This window comes from Salmo salar, chromosome ssa27 (assembly GCF_905237065.1).
Source record: "Salmo salar chromosome ssa27, Ssal_v3.1, whole genome shotgun sequence".
NCBI lineage: Eukaryota > Metazoa > Chordata > Actinopteri > Salmoniformes > Salmonidae > Salmo > Salmo salar.
In genome coordinates this window covers 15,311,084-15,333,106 of record NC_059468.1, presented here as the reverse complement: position 1 = coordinate 15,333,106, position 22,023 = coordinate 15,311,084, and the positions used below count along the sequence as shown (strand labels likewise).

General features: G+C 42.8%; 1 protein-coding gene across 2 annotated transcripts in view; it reads left to right on the top strand.

The window, feature by feature from the left end:
- The window catches only part of LOC106588560 (transcriptional repressor p66-beta), a 49,994-nt gene that overhangs the window by 13,258 nt on the left and 14,713 nt on the right, over positions 1–22,023 (top strand). For both annotated transcript variants that reach the window (XM_014177692.2, XM_014177693.2), the window contains exons 2-8: positions 14,852–15,226; positions 15,680–15,809; positions 16,089–16,220; positions 16,848–16,976; positions 17,693–17,860; positions 18,167–18,551; positions 18,916–19,118. In XM_014177692.2, coding sequence (XP_014033167.1) covers positions 14,853–15,226; positions 15,680–15,809; positions 16,089–16,220; positions 16,848–16,976; positions 17,693–17,860; positions 18,167–18,551; positions 18,916–19,118 — 1,521 coding nt within the window. In that variant the 5' untranslated portion in view covers position 14,852. The remainder of the gene's footprint in view (positions 1–14,851; positions 15,227–15,679; positions 15,810–16,088; positions 16,221–16,847; positions 16,977–17,692; positions 17,861–18,166; positions 18,552–18,915; positions 19,119–22,023) is intronic.

Sequence of the window (22,023 nt, the reverse complement as noted above, 5' to 3'; positions counted from 1 at the left end):
TGGAAAATGACTTGTCATGCACAAAGTAGATGTCCTAACCGACTTTCCAAAACTATAGTTTGTTAACAAAACATTTGTGGAGTGGTTGAAAAACGAGTTTTACTGACCCCAACCTAAGTCTATGTAAATTTCCGACTTCAACTGTATTTATTTGGAAGTCCGTCCGTCCCCCCCCACGCCAATTTTACGTGAATGTTGTTGCTTCTGAGATGAGACTGATTTTCTCTGTCACAGTCTAACCCTTGATAGGCTTACTCAACCTAAGGGTAAACAAAATCCACCAATATGAAATGAGATGTTGTAAGTCTGTCAACATCTCACGGTTGCAGTGCTTACTATTGACTTTGAACCCACATCCTCTTATTCATAACTCCTGAGCAGTTCAAGCCAACCAATTACATCTCTGTTGCCATGGGCGCAATCCGCCTAATTGGCCTCATTAGTGTCAGAAACTAGCCGTATGCAAATTCTGGTCATATTCCCAGCAGAGCCCCCCCATCTGAGTAATATTCGTCAGGGCTGCCAGTGTGTGGGTTGATCAGGATGTAGGTCCAATTAGTACATTAACCAATGAGCTTAGCTGCTGCCCCCTGCCCAGACCTCCCATTGGCTTTAAAGTTTTTTTTGCTGTGCCTTGTTTTTTTGCTATTCCCAGACATAATTTTATCAGCACAACAATTGTGATATGGTTGACCTCAAATTCCCTTTCTAACAACATAAATGTGTTACTGATCAGTCCTAGGCCATAGTAACATTATATATCTACATTTGTGCGAAAAGAGCACAATATATGTGAGTTATGGACTGCCACCTTTTGTCCGACTAATGTGAACTTTATTTGTGATCTGTGTCTACCAAACTCACAGCACTGATGGTCTTTCCAGAAAATAAGTATTTTACATTTTTCGATTTTATTGTGTTGATGAATTGATTGTATATTTATTTGTAAATGAGATCAAATAATTCAGCATTAGCTGCTATTGATACCATGTAATGTTGCTTCATTGAAAAAATGTATGAACTATTCTCTCTATCTTGTAGCTCAATCAATTGACCCACTTACCATCACCAGTTTGTTTTTCTATGTAGTTGCACAACATTTAGTGCAAAAGCCAAGCTAACGGTATACCTCCCAGCAACTCGTAAAGCTAATTGGCTCATTGTTCCAATTCTCTGCCCTGCCTTAGTGTGCCAGTGAATTTGTCAATAATCTGTTTTAACAGATTTGGTGACTAATAAAATGGGCTCGTCTACATCTCCCCTCCGTTTTCTTGAACGATGGGATTTAGACGTTCTCGCTGTATGCTTCCACTGTTTTCTGCTTACAACATTTGCAAATCCAAGTAGTTTTCCAACCTGAATCAAGATTTATTCCAATCGTAAGACCAATACTAATCAAAGTATTGATTTCTATCAACTAGATTACTGTTTTTTATTTTTATGAACTCATCAACGTTGATTTTTGTGGTACTAAGCCTGGAAACCAATACAAGGTTAGATAATTATTAAGGAATGGGTATGGAGCTCTTGTAGGAAACCTCTGTAGAAACCAAGCTTTGGCCCCAAATGAACCCGCATCTCTGGCATTTTGGTGCTGCTCACCATTTGGTAAGCTCAAGTTCCCCTATAATGCATCTTCCTTAACTCTAAGCACTATAAAATAAAAAAAGATGGCTCATCTGCAAATGCTATTACACCGAAGAGATCTTATTGAGTGAAATGGAGGGAAAGGCGGAAACAGGACCTCTGCAACCCCAGCGTTTCTGACCTATATGGTGTTTTGTCTCCTGCGCCGTTATGAGGCGCATGAATGGCTGCAGCGTGAGATCATGAAACCAGTGTCTGCTGCTGAAGTAATATTTCTGCTTTATGTGCCCTTGGGGATGTCACACTCTCGCTTGGTGCGTTGTCGCCTGTGTAAGCGAGTTCAGTGTCTGTGCCCTGCTGTGCAGAGCCCCATCGGACTGCTCTCCTAATCACAAAGGATTGGCTGTTTGTCGTGACGACCTTCAACCCCGAGCAGGGCAGCTCAACCGCCTTAAATCTGGACTTTGTCTCCATTGTGCAGAAATGTGGGTCTGCCGCCGAATGTTAATCATAAATATCCCTCAGGAGTTCAGAGCATACAGCTACGCTAATGAAAATAGGGCCTTATCTGATCCGTTGATACTAGGGTCGCAAACGGCCTGTGGAATTCAGAAGAACTCAAAATCTGAGTGAGGGATACTCACCGGTTACAGCCAATTTAAACACCAGTCACGTGTAGGAAGCTATTTTCAGCAACCAAAATCATATGACAAATGATATGACCTCCACATGATGTCATTATTCCAATAGCATTATTGCCATGTTCAACTGGTTAACAAATGTTCACCAGTTCGTGAAAGGTTCATAGGATTTCTCTCAGAAATCCATTAATCACAATGGAAAGCCAGTATTTCTATGTTCCGTGTTATTCCTCAGACGGTTTATATTTATCTGTGGTACAAGCACACCAACCTATGTCTATAGTTACTCTATCCTGCTTTGGAACTGGGAATGTGGAACTGGAGATTAGTCAGCCATCAATGGCCATGGGCGCTGAGCTCAAATGAAAGATGTTTGCCCTATAGCCTTAGAGAAGCTGACTCATGCCAACACTTACCTTTTCACTTCATCGACCATATCTTAAACAAATAGGTGCCTATTCCTCATCCGCATGAACTTCCATGAAACACTATAATACAACTTTGAATTATGCAAGCTAGTTAATCAATTAGACTCCTTTTAATTTCAGCATATGTACATAGTCGTGGCACTATCCCTCCAAACCACATACAAGGCCAAGGGGAATAGCAGGACTGGATTGTGCGTTTCCAGAAAGGTGCCCAGCAGCCACACCGCATCCCCAGAGACTTGCAATGCTCACCCTGTCTGACCCTGTGACAAGGCCGGGCTTTTATATCTCCTAACTGGGTCACAGCCCGAAGCTTTGTGATACCATACCACAAATTGCATACATTACTTAGAACACCATACATAAGTGACTTATAAGGCCATGGTGATAACTGTGATGATACAGATGATTTGTAATGATAAATATGTTGACTCGATTAGGGATTCAGCCCCAGAGCATTTCACAAGGGTGAGTGTCCACTTGTGTTATGATGGCGGCCATTTTGTGTGCCTGCTCGGCATCAGATGCGGTGAAGAGGAAAAGGATTAATCGAGCCAATTGAGCTGGTGGGTGATCAGACGAGCTGGATGGGTAGAGCCAGAGATTTTTTTTGGGAGTTTGGCCAGGATCAGAGGATGGAGATGAGGGGGCAGGGTGGTGATGGCGAACACCCCCCCCCCGTGCCTCTGCGATAAGCACCCCTACCATCAGACGAACGTAACGGTTCAAAATATATATATATGTATTAGAAAAAGAGGATGCTCTCATAGTCTTGTGTGAAGTTGAGTCAGAAAGGGGTGAAGAATTTCTGTCTGCTCTTTCTCTCCCTCTCTCTAGCCCTGGGTGAAAGATGCAGTGCCACCAGCGTTTTGGGTTGGGGAAGGTGGGGTGCAGGAGTTGCGTCAGCCAAATAAATTGGCATGATGCAGATCATGGTGAAATGCGCTGCGGATTCCACCGTATTGTTGCAAATGGCCTTATTACTGTTGTAACCCACCATCTGGAATGTGGCCTGTTTGGTAAACTCTCCAAACCAGTTATGTCTAGCAGCATAGGACGATTGATTGTGTGGATGTTTTGACGTTAAGGTGTCTGGAGGTGGTGGATTTTTGGGGTGCAAAAAAAAGAGGCGGACATTTTGCTGTGTGTGTGTGCTCTGATCTGATCGACAGGCAGCAGTTGTGTGCACATAAAGAAAATGGTGTGTGTCGGTGGGGGGATGGGGGGGAATTAAGGGTTGGCATTATGACAGGGTAGCGTGTCAAGAGAGCGTTTTTGTATTTTTTTTCTGCTCAATCTTCCTCTGTCCTCGCCCCCACCCCCCCACCTATCTCTTCCTCACACAGCATCCCCCACCACGCACGCACACGTGCACACACACTTTTTTAGATGGGGGTAGTGTAATGTAAATGCATTAATAAAAAATAAAGCCCTCTGCTGTCAGTACCTTCGAGGGCCCCCAGAAAGTAAGCATGTGTGTTTATTTTTACAACGAGGGGGGAGAGATGAGAGAAAAAAAGCTTACTTCTATTTTTTGGGGGGGGGTGCAGGAGAAGGGAGGAGTCACTTATGCACACTTCTTTGTGGTGTGGCACAGCTGTAGTAGAATGCCGGAGAGGGGAAGACGAGGGTGGAGCATGGATGAGGGGGGGTTACAAAAGAGTCCCTTATGTTGGAATGGTCTGTTATGTTCCAGTGTGACAAATTTTGGGGGTAGGATGCCCCTCTCAGTCCCCTCACTGTCCCTGGGTTCTGACTGCTCCGTGTGTGTGTGTGTGTGTGTGTGTGTAGAAATGTCCTTGTTTTTGAAAGAAAAGCACCTTTTTTTGGTCCATTTTAAAATGACATCATATTGATCAGAAATACAGTGTAGACATTGTTAATGTTGTAAATGACTATTGTAGCTGGAAACGGCTGATTTATAATGGAATATCTACATAGGCGTACAGAGGCTCGTTATCAGCAACCATCACTCCTGTGTTCCAATGGCACATTGTGTTAGCTAATCCAAGTTCATCATTTTAAAAGGCTAATTGATCATTAGAAAACCCTTTTGTAATTATGTTAGCCCAGCTGAAAACTGTTGTGCTGATTTAAGAAGCCTCAAAACTGGCCTTCTTTAAACTAGTTGAGTATCTGAAGCATCAGCGTTTGTGGGTTCGATTACAGGCTTAAAATGTCCAGAAACAAAGAACTTTCTTATGAAATTTGTCAGTTTATTCTTGTTCTGAGAAATGAAGGCTATTGCCAAGAAATTGCCAAGAAACTGAAGAACTCGTACAACACTGTGTACTACTCCCTTCACAGAACAGCGCAAACTGGCTCTAACCAGAATAGAAAGAGGAGTGGGAGGCCCCGGTGCACAACTGAGCAAGAGGACAAGTACATTAGTGTCTAGTTTGAGAAACAGATGCCTCACAAGTCCTCAACTGGCAGCTTCATTAAATAGTACCCGCAAAACACCAGTCTCAACGTCAACAGTGAAAAGGTGACTCCAGGATGCTGGCCTTCTAGGCAGAGTTCCTCTGTCCAGTGTCTGTGTTCTTTTGCCCCTCTTAATCTTTACTTTTTATTGGCCAGTCTGAGATATGGCTTTTTCTTTGCAACTCTGCCTAGAAGGCCAGCTTCCTGGAATCGCCTCTTCACTGTTGACGTTGAGACTGGTGTTTTGCGTGTACTATTTAATGAAGCTGCCAATTGAGGACTTGTGAGGTGTCTATTTCTCAAAGTAGACTCTCTAATGTACTTGTCCTCTTGCTCAGTTGTGCACCGGGGCCTCCCACTCCTCTTTCTATTCTGGTTAGGGCCAGTTTGCTCTGTTCTGTGAAGGGAGTAGTACACAGCGTTGTACGAGATCTTCTGTTTCTTTGCAATTTCTCGCATGAAATAGCCTTCATTTCTCAGAACAAGAATAGACTGACGAATTTCAGAAGAAAATTCTTTGTTTCTGGACATTTTGAGCCTGTAATCGAGCCCACAAATGCTGATGCTCCAGATACTCAACTAGTCTAAAGAAGGCCAGTTGTATTGCTTTTTTAATCAGCACACAGTTTTCAGCTGTGCTAACATAATTGCAAAATGATTTTCTAATGATCAATTAGCCTTTTAAAATGATCAGCTTGGATTAGCTAACGCAACATACTATTGGAACACAAGAATGATGGTTGCTGATAATGGGCCTCTGTATGCCTATGTAGATATTCCATAAAAAATATGCTGTTTCCAGCTACAATAGTCATTTACAACATTAACAATGTCTACACTGTATTCCTGATCAATTTGATGTTATTTTAAAATGGACAAAAAAAAAAAGCTTTTCTTTCAAAAACAAGGACATTTCTAAGTGACCCCATACTTTTGAGCGGTAGTATGTATGTATGTATGTATGTATGTATGTATGTATGTATGTATGCACACACACACACCACACACACACACACACTGTATGTGTCAATGGCAATGTGAGGTGATGAACTCTGCCTAGAGGGGGGGGGGGGGGGGGGGTTAATGAAAAATGGTGATTTGGGGTAAAGGGGGATGATGTTCTTGTCTGAAATTATCTGTCCTCCCTCTCGCACAGTCTCTCTATTTTTCGATTCCCTTAGCTGCTGCTGCGTTGGCTGGCAAAGTGCCCAAAGCCGTGAGTCTGTCACGGAATGCGCGTGTGCAGGTTTCTGTGAAAGGAGGGAGGGGTGGGCGTTTAGGCGGAGGGATAAGGGGGAGAGTGGTTGGGGAGAAAGAGTCTGGTTTGTGTAGCAGCTGACTGAAACAGCCATTATATTATGTAAAGGCAGACGGGGGAACAGTGGGGGCAAGACTGACGCGCACCACAGAAGCCGCACTGATTGGCTCGGCCAGTGCCATTGTTGGCCATGCGCGTGCTTGTGCTCTTTTTTTTTATTTTTATTTTCTGTCTCTCATTAGAGGTGGGTGGCTTGGCATGGAGGTTGCAAGGGTGTTTATACATGAAATGGAGACTGTGATTCACATCATGCCTTTTGAGGCATCCAGAATGAAACGAGGCGAATGTGCACTCGCATTTCCCCGACACTCCCTGAGTCCTTATTATTGAGGAGGGGATATTACGTTATCGTAAAAGATTCCTCACTTTTTTTTAAAAAAGAGAACGCTTCAGATGTGGAGATGATAATATTGAGATGTAACAGAATGACAGGCTGAATGGATTTAATGGTGCCAACCAGAAGAATAAGATAATGCTATAGATGAGGGGGAATGATAGAAAGACATCACAAGGAATAATCTACTAATAGGGAAGTGATTAAGCGATAAAAGGGGCCAATTAAATCTCTTATTTGAATTCCAATTGATGAGGCGCTCGCTACATGACATTTTTGTAAAGTTAGATGTAGGGCCTTTGGGATTAATTAGATGATGGTTCCTGTACAATGGTGCAGGTGAACTACTAATGCTGATGGCTCAGTCTTACAAAGGTCAGTTCAAGGCAGGTGTTTGCGTTCTGTGACCCTTTTGGCGGCCAAATAAATCTTCGAACGAGATTCAGTGCTGAAGTTGAGAACATTTTGGACTAGAAAAAGAGTCTTCGAAACAATGCACATTTCAGTAATTTAATGTGCAAAGCTTTTGAACCTTTGTCAGAGCATTTGATTCTCTGATAGCTTAAAACAGAATGTGACTGTTTTGAGAAGGCAGTGAAACCTACTTGCCCTTGAAGAGCTTGACCTCCACATTGCCCTTTACTTGGCAATGACCCGCGAGCATGGTCTGAGAGTTGGGTTTTCAAGAGCTCAGTCTGGCTACCTGTGAGTCTACCCAAGAATATAGATCCTTTTGTAACACTGTTCAAAGTCTGACTCCACGTTTGTAGGTTAACCTGATGTTGAATCATTTGCGACAGCCCCATGCATAGATGAGGCATAAGTTATTCTATTTTGGCAGTTGAAATCACAGCAAATTGGGATCCATTTTGTCTTTGAGACCCTTAACTTTTGGACATTACTTTACTCGTGGTGGGTACTACTGGCTCTTTATTTGGTTTCAAGTTTTGTGAGACTCATTTGCACCAGGACTGAAACCTTAGTGCTAAAGTGGTAGGCTATAAACGGAATACTTCACAAGAAAGTAGACCATTGGTATGTGTTGTGAGGACCAAGGATTCAGTGGAACACAGTCACCAGTCTTCTTCAGACGGTGTGTCTGGAGACTGTGTTCTTCTTACCGGACCTCATCAAACGCCTCCATCTCTGTGAGGTCAAGTGCGAATCAGACCACATCCGTCAACATGGCTGAACACACATAGCGGTTACAGTCTAGCATCCTCTGTGCCTGTCACCAAGGCGAATAAGGTCAGAACGTCAGCAGAAAAAACGTACTATACAAGGTTGTCCACTGTTGGCGTATCTATTTATTATGGCCATTAAAATGTTAGCTATTCAAATCAGATCCAACAATATTATCAAGGGTATAGAAATCAAAGGCTTAAAAACAATCAATTGTCCTATGCTGCTAGACAAAACTGCTTTGGAGAGTGACGACTTATGTTTTCTTTTAAATCTGCAATCTGGATCACTGCACAGCCTCCTAGAGGATCTAGATAATTTCTCTAACCTCTCTGGATTACAACTGAACTATGATGTACATTATTGCGTATTAGATCACAAAAATTACAACTTTTAGATTCCTGTGTAGTTACCAATAAAATAGTCTGACAGTGGACATACTCGGTATTCATATAAATGATCTCACTACAATACATTTTTATAGAAGGTTATCAAAAATGGATAAGATCTTGCTACCACGGAATGGTAAATACCTGTCTTTTTGTGGAAAAATCTCCCTGATTAATTATTTAGTCATATCCTAGGTTACCTATTTATTTACAGTGCATTTGGAAAATATTCAGACCCCTTGACTTTTTCCACATTTTGTTACATTACAACCTTATTGTAAAACGGATTCAATCATTTTTTATATTTTTTAAAAATTTTGTTGTTGAAATTTTTGCAAATGTATAAAAAAAAAGACGTCTACAATTACATACATCTTCAAACCCTTGACTCAGTACTTTGTTGAAGCATCTTTGGCAGCGATTACAGCCTCAAGTCTTTTTGGTTATGACGCTACATGCTTGGCACACCTGTATTCAGGGAGTTTCCCCCATTCTTCTTGGATGGGGAGTGTCGCTGCACAGCTTTTTTTTCAGGTCTATCCAGAATGTTTGATCGTGTTCAAGTCCGGGCTCTGGCTGGGCCACTGAAGGACATTCAGAGACTTATCCTAAAGTCACTCCTGCGTTGTCTTGGCTGTGTGCTAAGGGTCGTTGTCCTGTTGGAAGGTGAAACTTCACCCCAGTCTGAGGTCCTGAGCGCCCTGGAGCAGGTTTTCATCAAGGTTCTCTCTGTACTTTGCTCTGTTCGTCTTTCCCATGATCCTGACTAGTCTCCCAGTCCCTGCCGCTGAAAAACATCCCCACAGCTTGATGCTGCCACCACCATGCTTCACCGTAGGGATGGTGCCAGGTTTCCTCTAGATGTGATGCTTGGCATTCAGGCCAAAGAGATCAATTGTGGTTTCATCAGACCAGAGAATCTTGTTTCTCATGGTCTGAGAGTCTTTATGTGCCCTTTGGCAAACTCCAAGCGGGCTGTCGTGTCTTACCGAGGAGTGGCTTCTGTCTGGCCACTACCATAAAGGCCTGATTGGTGGAGTGCTGCAGAGATAGTTGTCCTTCTGGAATGTTCTTCCATCTCCACAGAGGAACTCTGGAGCTCTGTCAGAGTTATCATCGGGTTCTTGGTCACCTCCCTGACCAAGGCCCTTTTCCCCGATTGCTCAGTTTGGCTGGGCGGCCAGCTCTAGGAAGAGTCTTGATGGTTCCTAACTGCTTCCATTTAAGAATCAGGAAGGCCACTGTGTTCTTGGGGACCTTCAATGCTACATACATTTTTTGATACCCTTCCCCAGATTTGTGCCATCGACACAATCCTGTCTCGGAGCTCTATGAACAATTCCTTTGACCTCATGGCTTGGTTTTTGCTCTGACATGCACTGTCAACTGTGAGAACTTATATAGACAGGTGTGTGTGCTTTTCAAAAGCATGTCCAATCAATTGAATTTACCACAGGCCGACTCCAATCAAGTTGTTGTAACATCTCAAGGATGATTAATGGAAACAGGATGCACCTGAGCTCAATTGAGTCTCGTAGCAAAGGGTCTGAATACTTATGCAGATAAGGTATTTCTGTTTAATATGTAATACATTTGCAAAAAAATATAAAAACCTGTTTTTGCTTTGTCATTATGGGGTATTGTGTGTAGATTAAGGAAACTTTTATTTAACCCATTTTAGAATAAGGCTTTAACGTAACAAAATGTGGATAAGGGGATGGGGTCCGAATACTTTCCGAATGCACTATATGTGGCCTTGCCTACACCGAACAACCTGTTTATTTTAATTATATGAGCAAGCCAGACCAAATTCAATGGGCCTATTTTATATAATGAATATGAATTCAGAGAGGGCTTTAATGATTTAAATATTAAAGCATAGAGAGAGGTTCAAAAGGCTTCAGTCATACAAAAGTTATACTTAAATCCAAACTTGTTCTCTAGCAGATTAGTAAGAATGGCTCACCCGTTTAAAAAAAAAAAAAAGTTTAAATAAATGTTTTTCCCTTTATCCAGATTACAACATCCTCCACTTTCAGTTATTTGAAAATGAAATAATGTACAAAATGTGTTATTTTTAAAACAAGCCATAGAAAGCTGGTTGCAATTTCAGTTTCATCCACCAGAAAAGACAGAACAAATATTATGGTTAACTCAAATATTCCAATTGATCTAAAAAATGTCTACTTTTCCTTAATGATATCATAAATAGGACTGGTGTAGTTATGTCACACATCGAGCTAAGAAAAATATATGGAAATGCCTGTTCTGTCCAAAAATTACAACCAATTGATTGCAGCATTACTGCAAAAATGGAGGAGGCAAGTCAAAGGGGGAGAAGCAAAGGAACTTGTCTGTCAGCCCTATATTAAAGACCAAAATTAGTATAAAATGTTTTGGGTGATAAATACAAAAGTATACCAGTTCCATTTAATAAGGACCAAAGAATTCACATCTGCGCCATACAGGTTGCCAAATATTTCATTGATTTTCAATGTGCCGATTCCATGGTGCTTGGTTTATGAACTTATGCACAAAACAACGCCCGATTCAAAACTTAGTGTTTCAATTTAAATTATTTTACAAAATTCTTGCAACCAATAGAATGTTTTGCATATGGAGGATACAATCATCCCAGCTCTGCAGATTTTGCTTCAAAGACACAAAATCATTTGATCACTTGCTTTGGTACTGCCAATATGTAGCTTGTTTTTGGTCACAGGTTCAGGAATGGCTGACAATAGCAACATTTACCTAAAACTAACTCTGCAAATAGCACTGCTGGGTGATTCGAAAATCCATAGTCAATCGATCAATAATCTAATAATACTCTTTAGTAAAAATTTAAAAATTTAATTTAGAATCTATAGCAACTATGACAATCGAAAGGTTCAGAACTTGTGAAACATTACAGCATAGTTGAAAAATATATGGCAAGTAGAAATCAAAACTGGATGGTTTTCAGAGATAAATGGGAGGTGTTAAGGGTAGCTGAAGGGTAGGACTAAAGGAAAAGAAGGATAAGTAAGGTCACATGTATACTTTGGAAGTAAGTCAAAGTATTGTTGTCCATTAGTTTACTCCAATTAGAGGAGGGGTGATAGGGTTAGGGGAATATAATAATGAAAGAAAATACATTGAACAAAAATATAAACGCTACATGTAAAGTGTTGGTTTCATGAGCTGAAATAAAAGATCCCAGAAATGTTCCATAAGCCAAAAAAAAGTGTTCACAAATTTGTTTACATCCCTGTTATTAGTGAACATTTCTCCTTTGCCAAAATAATCCATCTACCTAACAGGTCTGGCATATCATGAAGCAGATTAAACAGCATGATCATTACACAGGTGCACCTTGTGCTGGGGACAATAAAAGGACACTCTAAAATATGTAGTTTTGTCACACAACACAATGTCACAGCATTATAATGAACGGCCCCATGTCGCAAGGATCTGTATACAATTCCAGGAAGCTGAAAATGTCCCAGTTCTTCCATGGCCTGCATACCCCCCCCCCCCCCCCCAGACATTTCACTAATTGAGCATGTTTGGGATGCTCTGGTTCAACGTTTACAACAGCGTGTTCCCGTCGTTATCCAACAACTTCGCACAGCCATTGAAGAGGAGTGTAACAACATTCCACAGGCCACAATCAACAGCCTGATCAACTCGATGAGAAGGAGTTCTGTCGCGCTGCATAAGGCAAGGTGGTCACACCAGATACTACCTTTTCTTTATTTTTTAAGGTATCTGTAACCATCTGTATTCCCAGTCATGTGAAATCCAGATTAGGGCCCAATGAAATTATATATATTGACTGATTTTCCTCAGTAAATCGTTAACTGTTGCATGTTGCGTTCATATTTTTGTTCAGTGTATATAAAAAAATATATGGGGGGGATTGTAAATTATGCGGAATCTATCTGCAGTATTAAAGCTGATCTGCCCCCTTAAAAGTAATAACTCTGTAGCATAATAATGCTACTGTGTCACTGATGCCCTGGCGCTTCCCCTATGAACATTTGTAATCTTTCATCTTCAAACCAGAACAGAAAGGGTAACACAGTTACAACACATGGACGCATGCTCTGATGGGGAAACATCGTGTCACAGAACACCTGCATCGAGGTGGTATGTGTGACTACAGACAAGTCATCCTCCATGGTGGTACTACTACAGCACTGTTTGACTGTTGGTGCAGTGCGCTCATGTATGCATCACTGAAGGCCTCATCTGTCATCTGTTAACTGAGAATGAACTTGGCTCTCCCCGCACATTGTCTGAATATGAATTGAAACAGTTTCTTAATTTGGATGGGTTTTCATTAGATATTGGCTGTATCTGCAATGGAAATCCATACATATATGCTGCCACGGGAAACGTATCTTTGTAGAAAATCCTGGAAATATCTGAAGATTATAACAGAGCCGAACATCCACAGATTTTAATGTACTCAGCATGTTTTTCCCAACATCTTTATACTATCCTTTGATGTGCTGTTTTATTTTATATTTGTATGTCTGGTTGGGATGTTTTCTGTAATATATTTTGACAGCTATCTTGTGTTTTGTCTACGTATAGACAGTGGAAAGCATTTTGTAAGTTCAGTTCCGAACTGTCTGCTTATTGTTGGTCTTTTTACCTCAGAAAGTCCTCTCTATGCAGAGCAAGATCTCAAGGAACCGATGCAGACGTCAGAGCACTATGCAGTGCAACGCCTGATAGTAATGCACTTAATCTCAGGCTTGCTATCTATGCTGACTGGAATACAAATGTATTGGGCAGATAGGGAGTTGCCAGCAGACAAAAGCCGACACACACTGTGTGGGTGTGTGTCCTCGGGCCTTCCATAGCCCACCCAAGCGTGCTTAACTTAGTGTGACTGGCACGCACACACATGATCATTTAGATCGTTTGTACGTGACACATGGTCAAACCGGAGCAGACTGTATGTATGCACACAATTTAACTCACGGGCACTTAAACACGTATGACCTCATGCGCATGACCTCATGCGCATATGTTCTCCACACACATTGATCATACACTATCTAGTATGATCTGGATTGATACTTGCCTCGGAGAAATGTTTCTTCCTATGTGTGTATTATAGGACCTTTTCTTTAGAATCTAAATCTTACGGCTCTACTGTAACTGTACCGAGGGCTCATTTCATGTGCATTATGAAGATGTATGTGTAAAACGTACAATCTGATATTGTTGCCTTATTCAGTAAACATGCAATTACTGTGCCAATGTGTGAGGCTTTTTTAGACTTCCAGCTTGCATTCCTGACACAGGCTTTTGATTGGACCAAATGTTCAGTCAGTCTACTTATAGCAACCAGTCACATGACAAAGCCGTGTTTGTTAGAGGTCATTGGTTGCCACCCAACCGAAGTCTTCCTCACTGATGTGATCCACATAGTAACCACGCACAATTTGGCTCGCATGTGATTTTATTTGATTTTAAGTTTTCAGAGCAAAAATAAATACAAATGAAATGTATTTTTTATTTTAATTGTTGGACTTAAGACTATTAAAAACACTAGCAAATCAGCTCCAAGTCATATTTCATTTTGCAAATCTGTTCCAAAGTATTCCCATGCATAATAGAGAGAGATTTGTAATAATGTACAAATGCAAGCAAGGCGTGAAATGATTGTTTTAGTCAAATATTATCTGTTTGGGCTTCTTGCGGTCAATTTGCAGTCTACGAATCATTTGCAATTATGTTTCGGCACCCTGACCATCCACTAAAGAAAAATCGGCCCACGGCTGAATCTAGTTGATGATCTCTGCCCTAAAGAGATGTCTTGAGCACCACAATGTAGGTTACTTGAAAATGTCAAGTCAATGTTTAACACGCATTCATTTTATTTGTGTGTTCCTTCTCATTCATTCATTTGCTGGATAGGAACTTGTTTTAATATAACGACATGACATGAATAACCGTCATCCACTTGTTAACATAATTGTCAGTTAGTCACGGGTCAATGCACCTGATGTCATCTGGTGCTATAGCAAAATAAGGACACCCCCATTCACTGAAGGTGGAAGAGTTCACTCTCACAGATTCACCATTGAGGATGAGAATTCTGTAGGCTTTCAAATATTTTACAATTTCCCTCTTTTGAAAGACTCAAACATCCCTTTTTTTTAAATATCTATGTTGACTTCAATATTAGTGCCATCAAGTGGTGAATATGACTGGCATCTAATTGTAATGCTTTTGTATTTAGTTCATTGGATGCTGTCAGGGAGTCACCTGATTGCGTAGTTAGTCAGTGGGCAGTCAGGAATATAGTAATCCCACACACTCATTTTTACATGGACACACACATAAAGAGCAACAAAGACCCTATTTTCACTATAAAATACACAGCTCCAGGGCGAGACTGTTCGTTTTGAGGTGTTATCTTCACATAGGCCCCTTCTCAACCATGGTTCATAAGTATCTGTGATGTGTGAAATGCTTTCAAATATTTGGTTGAATTGCATTGAATTGAATTGAACCTCACGTTCCTCCCTCCCTTCCTTTGTTTCCAGGATGGAGCGGATGTCTGAGGAGGCGCTGCGGCTGAACCTGCTCAAGCGGGGCCTGGAGACGTCCGAGGAGCGTGAAGAGGCCCTGGCCAAGCGCCTTAAGATGGAGGGCCACGAGGCTATGGAGCGCCTCAAGATGCTGGCCCTGCTCAAGCGCAAGGACCTGGCTGCGTTGGAAGGGGCAGCGGTGGCAGCCGGGTCCCTGGACGGCGGCAAAGGGGGACTGGGGGGGAGCCACCACCACCAGAGTATGCTGGCGGGTGCGGCGGCGGCCTATGAGGAGAAGATGAACGGGAGGCTAGGGGGCCACGGAGGGCCGAGTAAGAACGGCAAGGAGAACATGGTGGACGAACCAGTGGACTTTAGCGCCAGAAGAGGGTAAGAATCATATAATTAATCATGATTTAAAATGGACGAAGAACAGGTGATGGGTGGAAATGAGTTGTGCCGAAGATGTGGACTTTGGAAGTGTATTTAGTTGGTGTGTTATGCAGATTTTAAAAACAAAAACACCTTATACATGTATTTATGCCATGCACACTGCAGAGAACACCGGAAGAAGAATTATGACAGTGAATTATTGTAATGTTGGTTTGTGTCAATTAATCCCATAAGGGATGGGTTGCCAACTGATGATTTGACACGAAAATAAAATGTCATTCATTCATTGTACAATGCATATTGTTGTAACCTGTTTAGTATTGTGTTACTCAGTGTAACTCCATGTATAGGAGGTAATGCAGTGTAGCTCTATGCAGTGCAAAACAGAGTACACCATTCATCCTCTGTTGGATGTCATTTGTCGCTGGTCCCCCTCTCTCCCACCTCCAGCGATGTGGACCGTGAGCGACACACTCCGTCCCCGGACGTGATCATCCTGTCGGACAACGAGGCATCCAGTCCCAGGGGGACGCCCCACCCCGAGGAGAGGCTGCACCAGGCCAACCTGGAGATCTTCAAGGTACGTTGTCACCACTTGGCCTGTGTGGTCTAGCGGTTAATGCCACTGACTCTGACCCCGGCACACATGTATACCAGAGTCGGCATGGTTCAAATCTGCCCCACCGCCCTTCATACTCGCACTCCTACCTTTCCTGTCAGCCCTTTACTGTCCTATCCATAAGTGTGTGTGTGTGTGTGTGTGTGTGTGTGTGTGTGTGTGTGTGTGTGTGTGTGTGTGTGTGTGTGTGTGTGTGTGTGTGTGTGTGTGTGTGTGTGTGTGTGTGTGTGTGTTTTCTAGGGGAAGACTGGCGAGGAGCGGCAGCAGATGATCAAGGCTCTGAGGGAAGAGCTGCGTCTGGAGGAGGCCCGTCTGGTGCTGCTCAAGAAGCTTCGGCAGAGCCAGATCCAGAAGGAGAATGTCGTGCAGAAGGTTAGTACCAGAGTTGACGCTAATACCATTCCATATTCAATTCAGAATGTTGATTGAAATATTGTTATAGAAAATGAGACCCAGCACCCTAGTATGTGACAATATATTGGTGTTACAATTCCTTTGGCCAGCTACCTCACTTTACAATGGATAATCAACCGGTAAACAAAAATCACAATCAGGGACACATTATCACTAAAATCAGCATCAAATATCATAATGGCTACTATATCCCACAAAATACAGGCACCGAAACAGCCTGATACTAGTGAAATGGGAATGGCTCAGCAGGTAGCAGTGTTACCTACGTCCCATGTTTGAAGTAGTAGTGAGATTGTGCTGACACACAGACTAACCATCTCAATGTCACAGAGCAGGAGTAAACATAGCAGAGATCAGTGACGTTATTGTGTGCTGTGTGTGTGTCTCTGTTTTGAAAGAGAGAGAGAGAGTTTTGCGTGTGTGTTCGCCTGCCAGACCTGACCCTGCCACGTGCAAAGCAAGTGATAATACGATGTATATGTACATGATATACATTGCACCAATTGATTTGTAACGTCTGTGTGTAATGTTCTCTATTGTCATTTATTGTTGTCTATTCTAACTGTTCTATTCCAACCCATCCAGGTACCAGTGGTCCAGAATACCCCCTCTTTAGTGCAGCCATCCCCCATCCACAGTTCACAGGGGATGGGAAAGCTGCCGGTGCGCCCTGGCATGCACACCCCGGAGCCCCAGAACTTTCGCAGTGCACAGGTGTGTGTGTCTGTGTGTATTGCAGTGATTTTGGCAGTAGCCTGACCGTAACTATACCTGCACCTCTGGTCTGAGCCAAACCTGCTATCCACAGCTCCAATAGCATTATTGCTCCTTCAGTTGGAACGTCTTGTTATGCATTATATATCAACACTGTAGGATCAATACTCAATGTTAATTTGTGTGTGCATGCTTAGGCAAATCTATTTCACTACTCTTTGGACCATGTTTGTGTTTTGGAAAGTATATCGTTCCTGGTTAGGTTGATATCTTACATCTATGTTAGGAAGACATTGTTAGGAAGACATTGCCATGATCCCTTGAATTGCACATGGGTTGGTCAGGTCAGCTTTTTATCAAAGCTGTTCACTGTCTGTCTGAACTGTGACAATAAGGCCAAGTATCTATTGCCCTCTAGTGACCACAAACGGTACAACATATACCCATTCATAGAAGCATTACATTTGTGGATGACTAACTTGCTCTGTTTCAATGGCACACGCCGTGTAGCAAATGTGGATTCCTGATCAATTCAATTGCGGAATTAATGAAAATGCATCCACATTTTTATTGTTCTCCTCATAATTCTCCCCATTTTATTAACCCACTCTTCTCTATCACTTTCTCACCTTATCCTGTCCCTCTTCCTCCTCCATCCCTGCTGGACATCCCTTCTCTTTCTATTTCCTCTAACCTTTCCTCTCCTTTCTCCACAGGGTCACACAGTCATCAGGTCGGGGGCCAACGCCTCCCTGCCACCGATGATGATGTCACAGAGGGTCATTGCCCCCAACCCATCCCAGCTACATGGCCAGAGAATGCCCTCCAAGCCTGGCATGGGCCGCTCCAGCACGGGCAGTATGAGCAACATCAGCTACCAGCAGGTATGGTGCCACCCCTCTGCTCTCCACATTTCAGCAAACACTGGTTGTATTCCGATTCTCTAACCTTCACCCATGAGTATGCACTCGGTCACTCCCCCTCATGCATTTAAAAGCATTTGATCATTGCAAGCATGGCTGGAGGATGTTCCCACTATATTCCTTCTACCACTTCATCCCTTGAGCATGTTTAAAATTTCATAAAACCCACCCAGAGGACCATTCCGTGTGAATAATAGCAATCACTTCAACTTGTCTCACGGTATTTCCACTGTGCCCTTTTTCCCTTGTGTGTTGAATGCACCACAGGCCACCAGCCAGCAGGTGGCGGCGTCCCAGCGTTCGGGTTCCTCTGCAATCTACATGAACCTGGCCCACATGCAGGCAGCGGGGGCTGGTGGTGTGGGCGGTGTGGGGATGGGCGGCAGTGGGATGGGCGCTGTCAGCCCTTCCACCATATCGAGCGGCACAGGTGGCGGCAGCAGCTCCGGTGTGAGTTCCCTGGCGGACCAGGCTAGCAGCCAGGCGGCAGCCAAGCTGGCCTTGCGCAAACAGCTGGAGAAGACCCTGCTGGAGATCCCGCCACCCAAGCCGCCGGCCCCACTGCTTCACTTCCTGCCGTCGGCGGCCAACAGCGAGTTCATCTACATGGTAGGCCTGGAGGAGGTGGTGCAGAGTGTCATCGACAGCCAGGGTGAGCCACTGGACAGGCACCACTACAAATCTACAAATCACACTGCATCCCAAATAACTACTCATTATATGATCAAGATTAGTGATTCTGCGCCTCACCATACTGTCCAGTGAAAATCTAACTTGTTAAAGTTCATATTCTGTTAACTCATACCCAAATAATATTGTTAACTTTATCCTATACTCATATTTGTGGCCAAAGCATACATTTATGAAAATAATGAAACAACTTTGGAAGGAAACTATTTTGTAATTAATTATAGCTAATATTTCATAGAAATCTGTAAACACAGGACAGTTAGTTTAAACTGACCCCCTCAAGAATCAAAACCTTTAATAAATGCCTCTCTCCTGCCTCTCAACAGGTAAGCTGCGGGGGACGCTGTCGCGCATGGAGCCCTTCTTCTGCGGCCAGTGCAGGATCGACTTCACACCCCACTGGAAGCAGGAGAAGGGCGGGCGTATCCTCTGCGAGCAGTGCATGACGTCCAATCAGAAAAAGGCCCTGAAGGCGGAGCACACCAATAGACTGAAGAACGCATTCGTCAAGGCCCTGCAGCAGGAGCAGGTTAGCTCGACCCCTTTTAACAGGGCTTGATCTACAGTGCATTTGGAAAGTATTCAGGCCCCTTGACTTTTTTCACATTTTGCTACATTACAGCCTTATTCTAAAATTGAATCTGTTTTAAATCTTTTTTTTTTTCTCATCAATCTACACATAATGCCCCATAATGACAAAGCAAAAACAGGTTATTAGACAGTTTAGCAAATGTATATATAAAAAACGGATATCACATTTACATAAGTATTCAGACCCTTTACTCAGCACACACCCAAGACAACGCAGGAATGCCTTCGGGACAAGTCTCTGAATGTCCTTGAGTGGCCCAGCCAGAGCTCGGACTTGAACCCTCTCCCTAATCAACCTGACAGAGCTGGACAGGATCTGCAAAGAAGAGGCTGTAATCGCTGCCAAAGGTGCTTCAACGAAGTACTGAGTAAAGGGTCTGAATACTAATGTGATATTTATGGATTTTTTTTTTTATATACATTTGAAAAAGTTTCTAAAAACCTGTTTTTGCTTTGTCGTTATGGGGTATTGTGTGTAGATTGATGAAGAACATTTTTTTAAATCAATTTTAGAATAAGGCTGTAACGTAACAAAATGTGGAAAAGGGGAAGGGGTCTGAATACTTTCCAAATGCACCGTAATCTGATCTAAAAGACAACTGATCCTAGATCCACATTCCAATTTATGAATAGGTGCCCAGATTTTATTTTTCACATGTAATGGCATGGATTAAAGAGGTGCTGTGATAAGGTATTTGCCCCTTTTTTCTGATTTTCTCTATTTTTGCATATTTTTGATACTGAATGTTATCAGATCTTCAACCAAAACCTAGAATTAGATAAAGGGAGCCTGAGTTTACAAATAACAAAAAAATATATATACTTATTTTATTTTTTTAATTAGCAAAGTTATGCCACACTCAATTTCCCTGTGTGAAAAAGTAATACATTCAAATACTGGTTGTGCCACCGTTAGCTGCAATGACTACAGCCCTTTTTTTTAAATGTTATTTTTTTTAACATTTATTTAACTAAGCAAGTCAGTTAAGAAAAAGTTCTTATTTTCAATGACGGCCTAGGAACAGTGGGTTAAGATTTCTACCTTGTCAGCTCGGGGATTCGATCTTGCAACCTTTCAGTTACTAGTCCAGTGCTCTAACCAATAGGCTACCTGCCGCCCCCAAATGCTTCCTGTAGTTGCTGATCAGTCCCTCACATCGCTGTGGAGGAATTTTCGCCCACACTTGCATGCAGAACTGCTTTAACTCAGTGACATTTGTGGGTTTTCAAGCATTAACTGCTCGTTTCAAGTCTCAATTGGGATTAGGTCTGGACTGTGACTAGGCCATTCCAAAACATCATCAAATTTGTTGCTTTTTAGCCATTTTCATGTTAACTTGATTGTGTGTTTTGGATCATTTTCTAGCTGTATGACCCAGCTGTGTTTCAGCTCACAGACGGATGTCCTGACATTCTCCTGTAGAATTCTCTGATACAGAGCAGAATTCATGGTTCCTTCTAAGGCAAGTCGTCCAGGTCCTGAGGCAGAAAAGCATCCCCGGGCCTCCTGATTGGCGCAGTGGTCTAAGGCACTGCATCGAGATCCTGGTTCGAGTCCAGGCTCTGTCGCAGCCGGCCCATGGGGCGGTGCACAATTGGCACAGCGTCGTCCGGGTTACGGGAGGGTTTGGCCGGCAGGGATGATCTTGTCCCATCGCGCTCTAGCGACTCCTGTGGTGGGCTGGTTGCAATGCATGCTGACACGGTCGCCTCAGACACATTGGTGCGGCTGGCTTCCGGGTTGAGCGGGCATTGTGTCAAGAGGCAGTGTGGCTCGGCTGGGTTGTTTCGGAGGACTCACGGCTCTCGACCTTCGCCTCTCCCGAGTGATGAGACAAGACAAACTACCAATTGGATACCACGAAATTGGGGAGAAAAAGGGGTAAAACAATTAAGAAAAGCATCCCCAAACCATCACACTGCAACCACCTTGCTTGACCGTTGGTGTAAGGTTCTTACTGTGGAATGCAGTGTTTGGTTTTCGCCAGGCATAATGGGACCCATGTCGTCCAAAAAGTTATACTTTTGACTCAGCTGTCCATATAACATTCTTCTAAGATTCTTGATGATCATCCAGGTGCTTCCAGATGCTTTTTGGCAAACTTGAGTCAACATTTTGGACAAGATGGGCACCATTTATGTCTGGCAAACACTGCATTCCACAGTAAGAACCTCATACCAACGGTCAAGTATAGTGGTGGTAGTGTGATGGTTTGGGGATGCTTTGCTTCCTCAGGACCTGGACAAATTGCCTTAATAGAAGGAACCATAAATTATTCTATATATCAGAGAATTCTACCGGAGAATGTCAGGCCACCTGTCTGTGAGCTGAAGCTACAGCACAGCTGGCTCTAGCAGCAAGACAATGATCCAAAACACACAATCAAGTCTACAGGAAAATGGTAAAAAAAAATAGTAAAAAAAATTAATAAAAGGTTTCGGAATGGCCTAGTCAAATTCCAGACCTAATCCCAATTGAGATGTTGTGGCAAGACTTGAAACGAGCAGTTAATGCTTGAAAACGAACAAATGTTGCTGAGTTAAAGCAGTTCTGCATGCAAGAGTGGGCCAACATTCCTCCACAGTGATGCGAGAGACTGATCAAAAACTACAGGAAGCATTTGGAGCTGCGGTCATTGCAGCTAAACGTGGCACAACCAGTTATTGAGTGTAAGGGGGCAATTACTTTTTCACACAGGGGCATTGGGTGTTGCATAACTTTGTTAAATAAATAAATATAATAAGCATCAATGCTTTTTTAGAGGTGTGTGTGTGCGGCTGTGCTTTTATACTTTAATTTCTTGTCTGTTTCTCTCCCCCTCGTCCTTGTCCCACAATTTTTT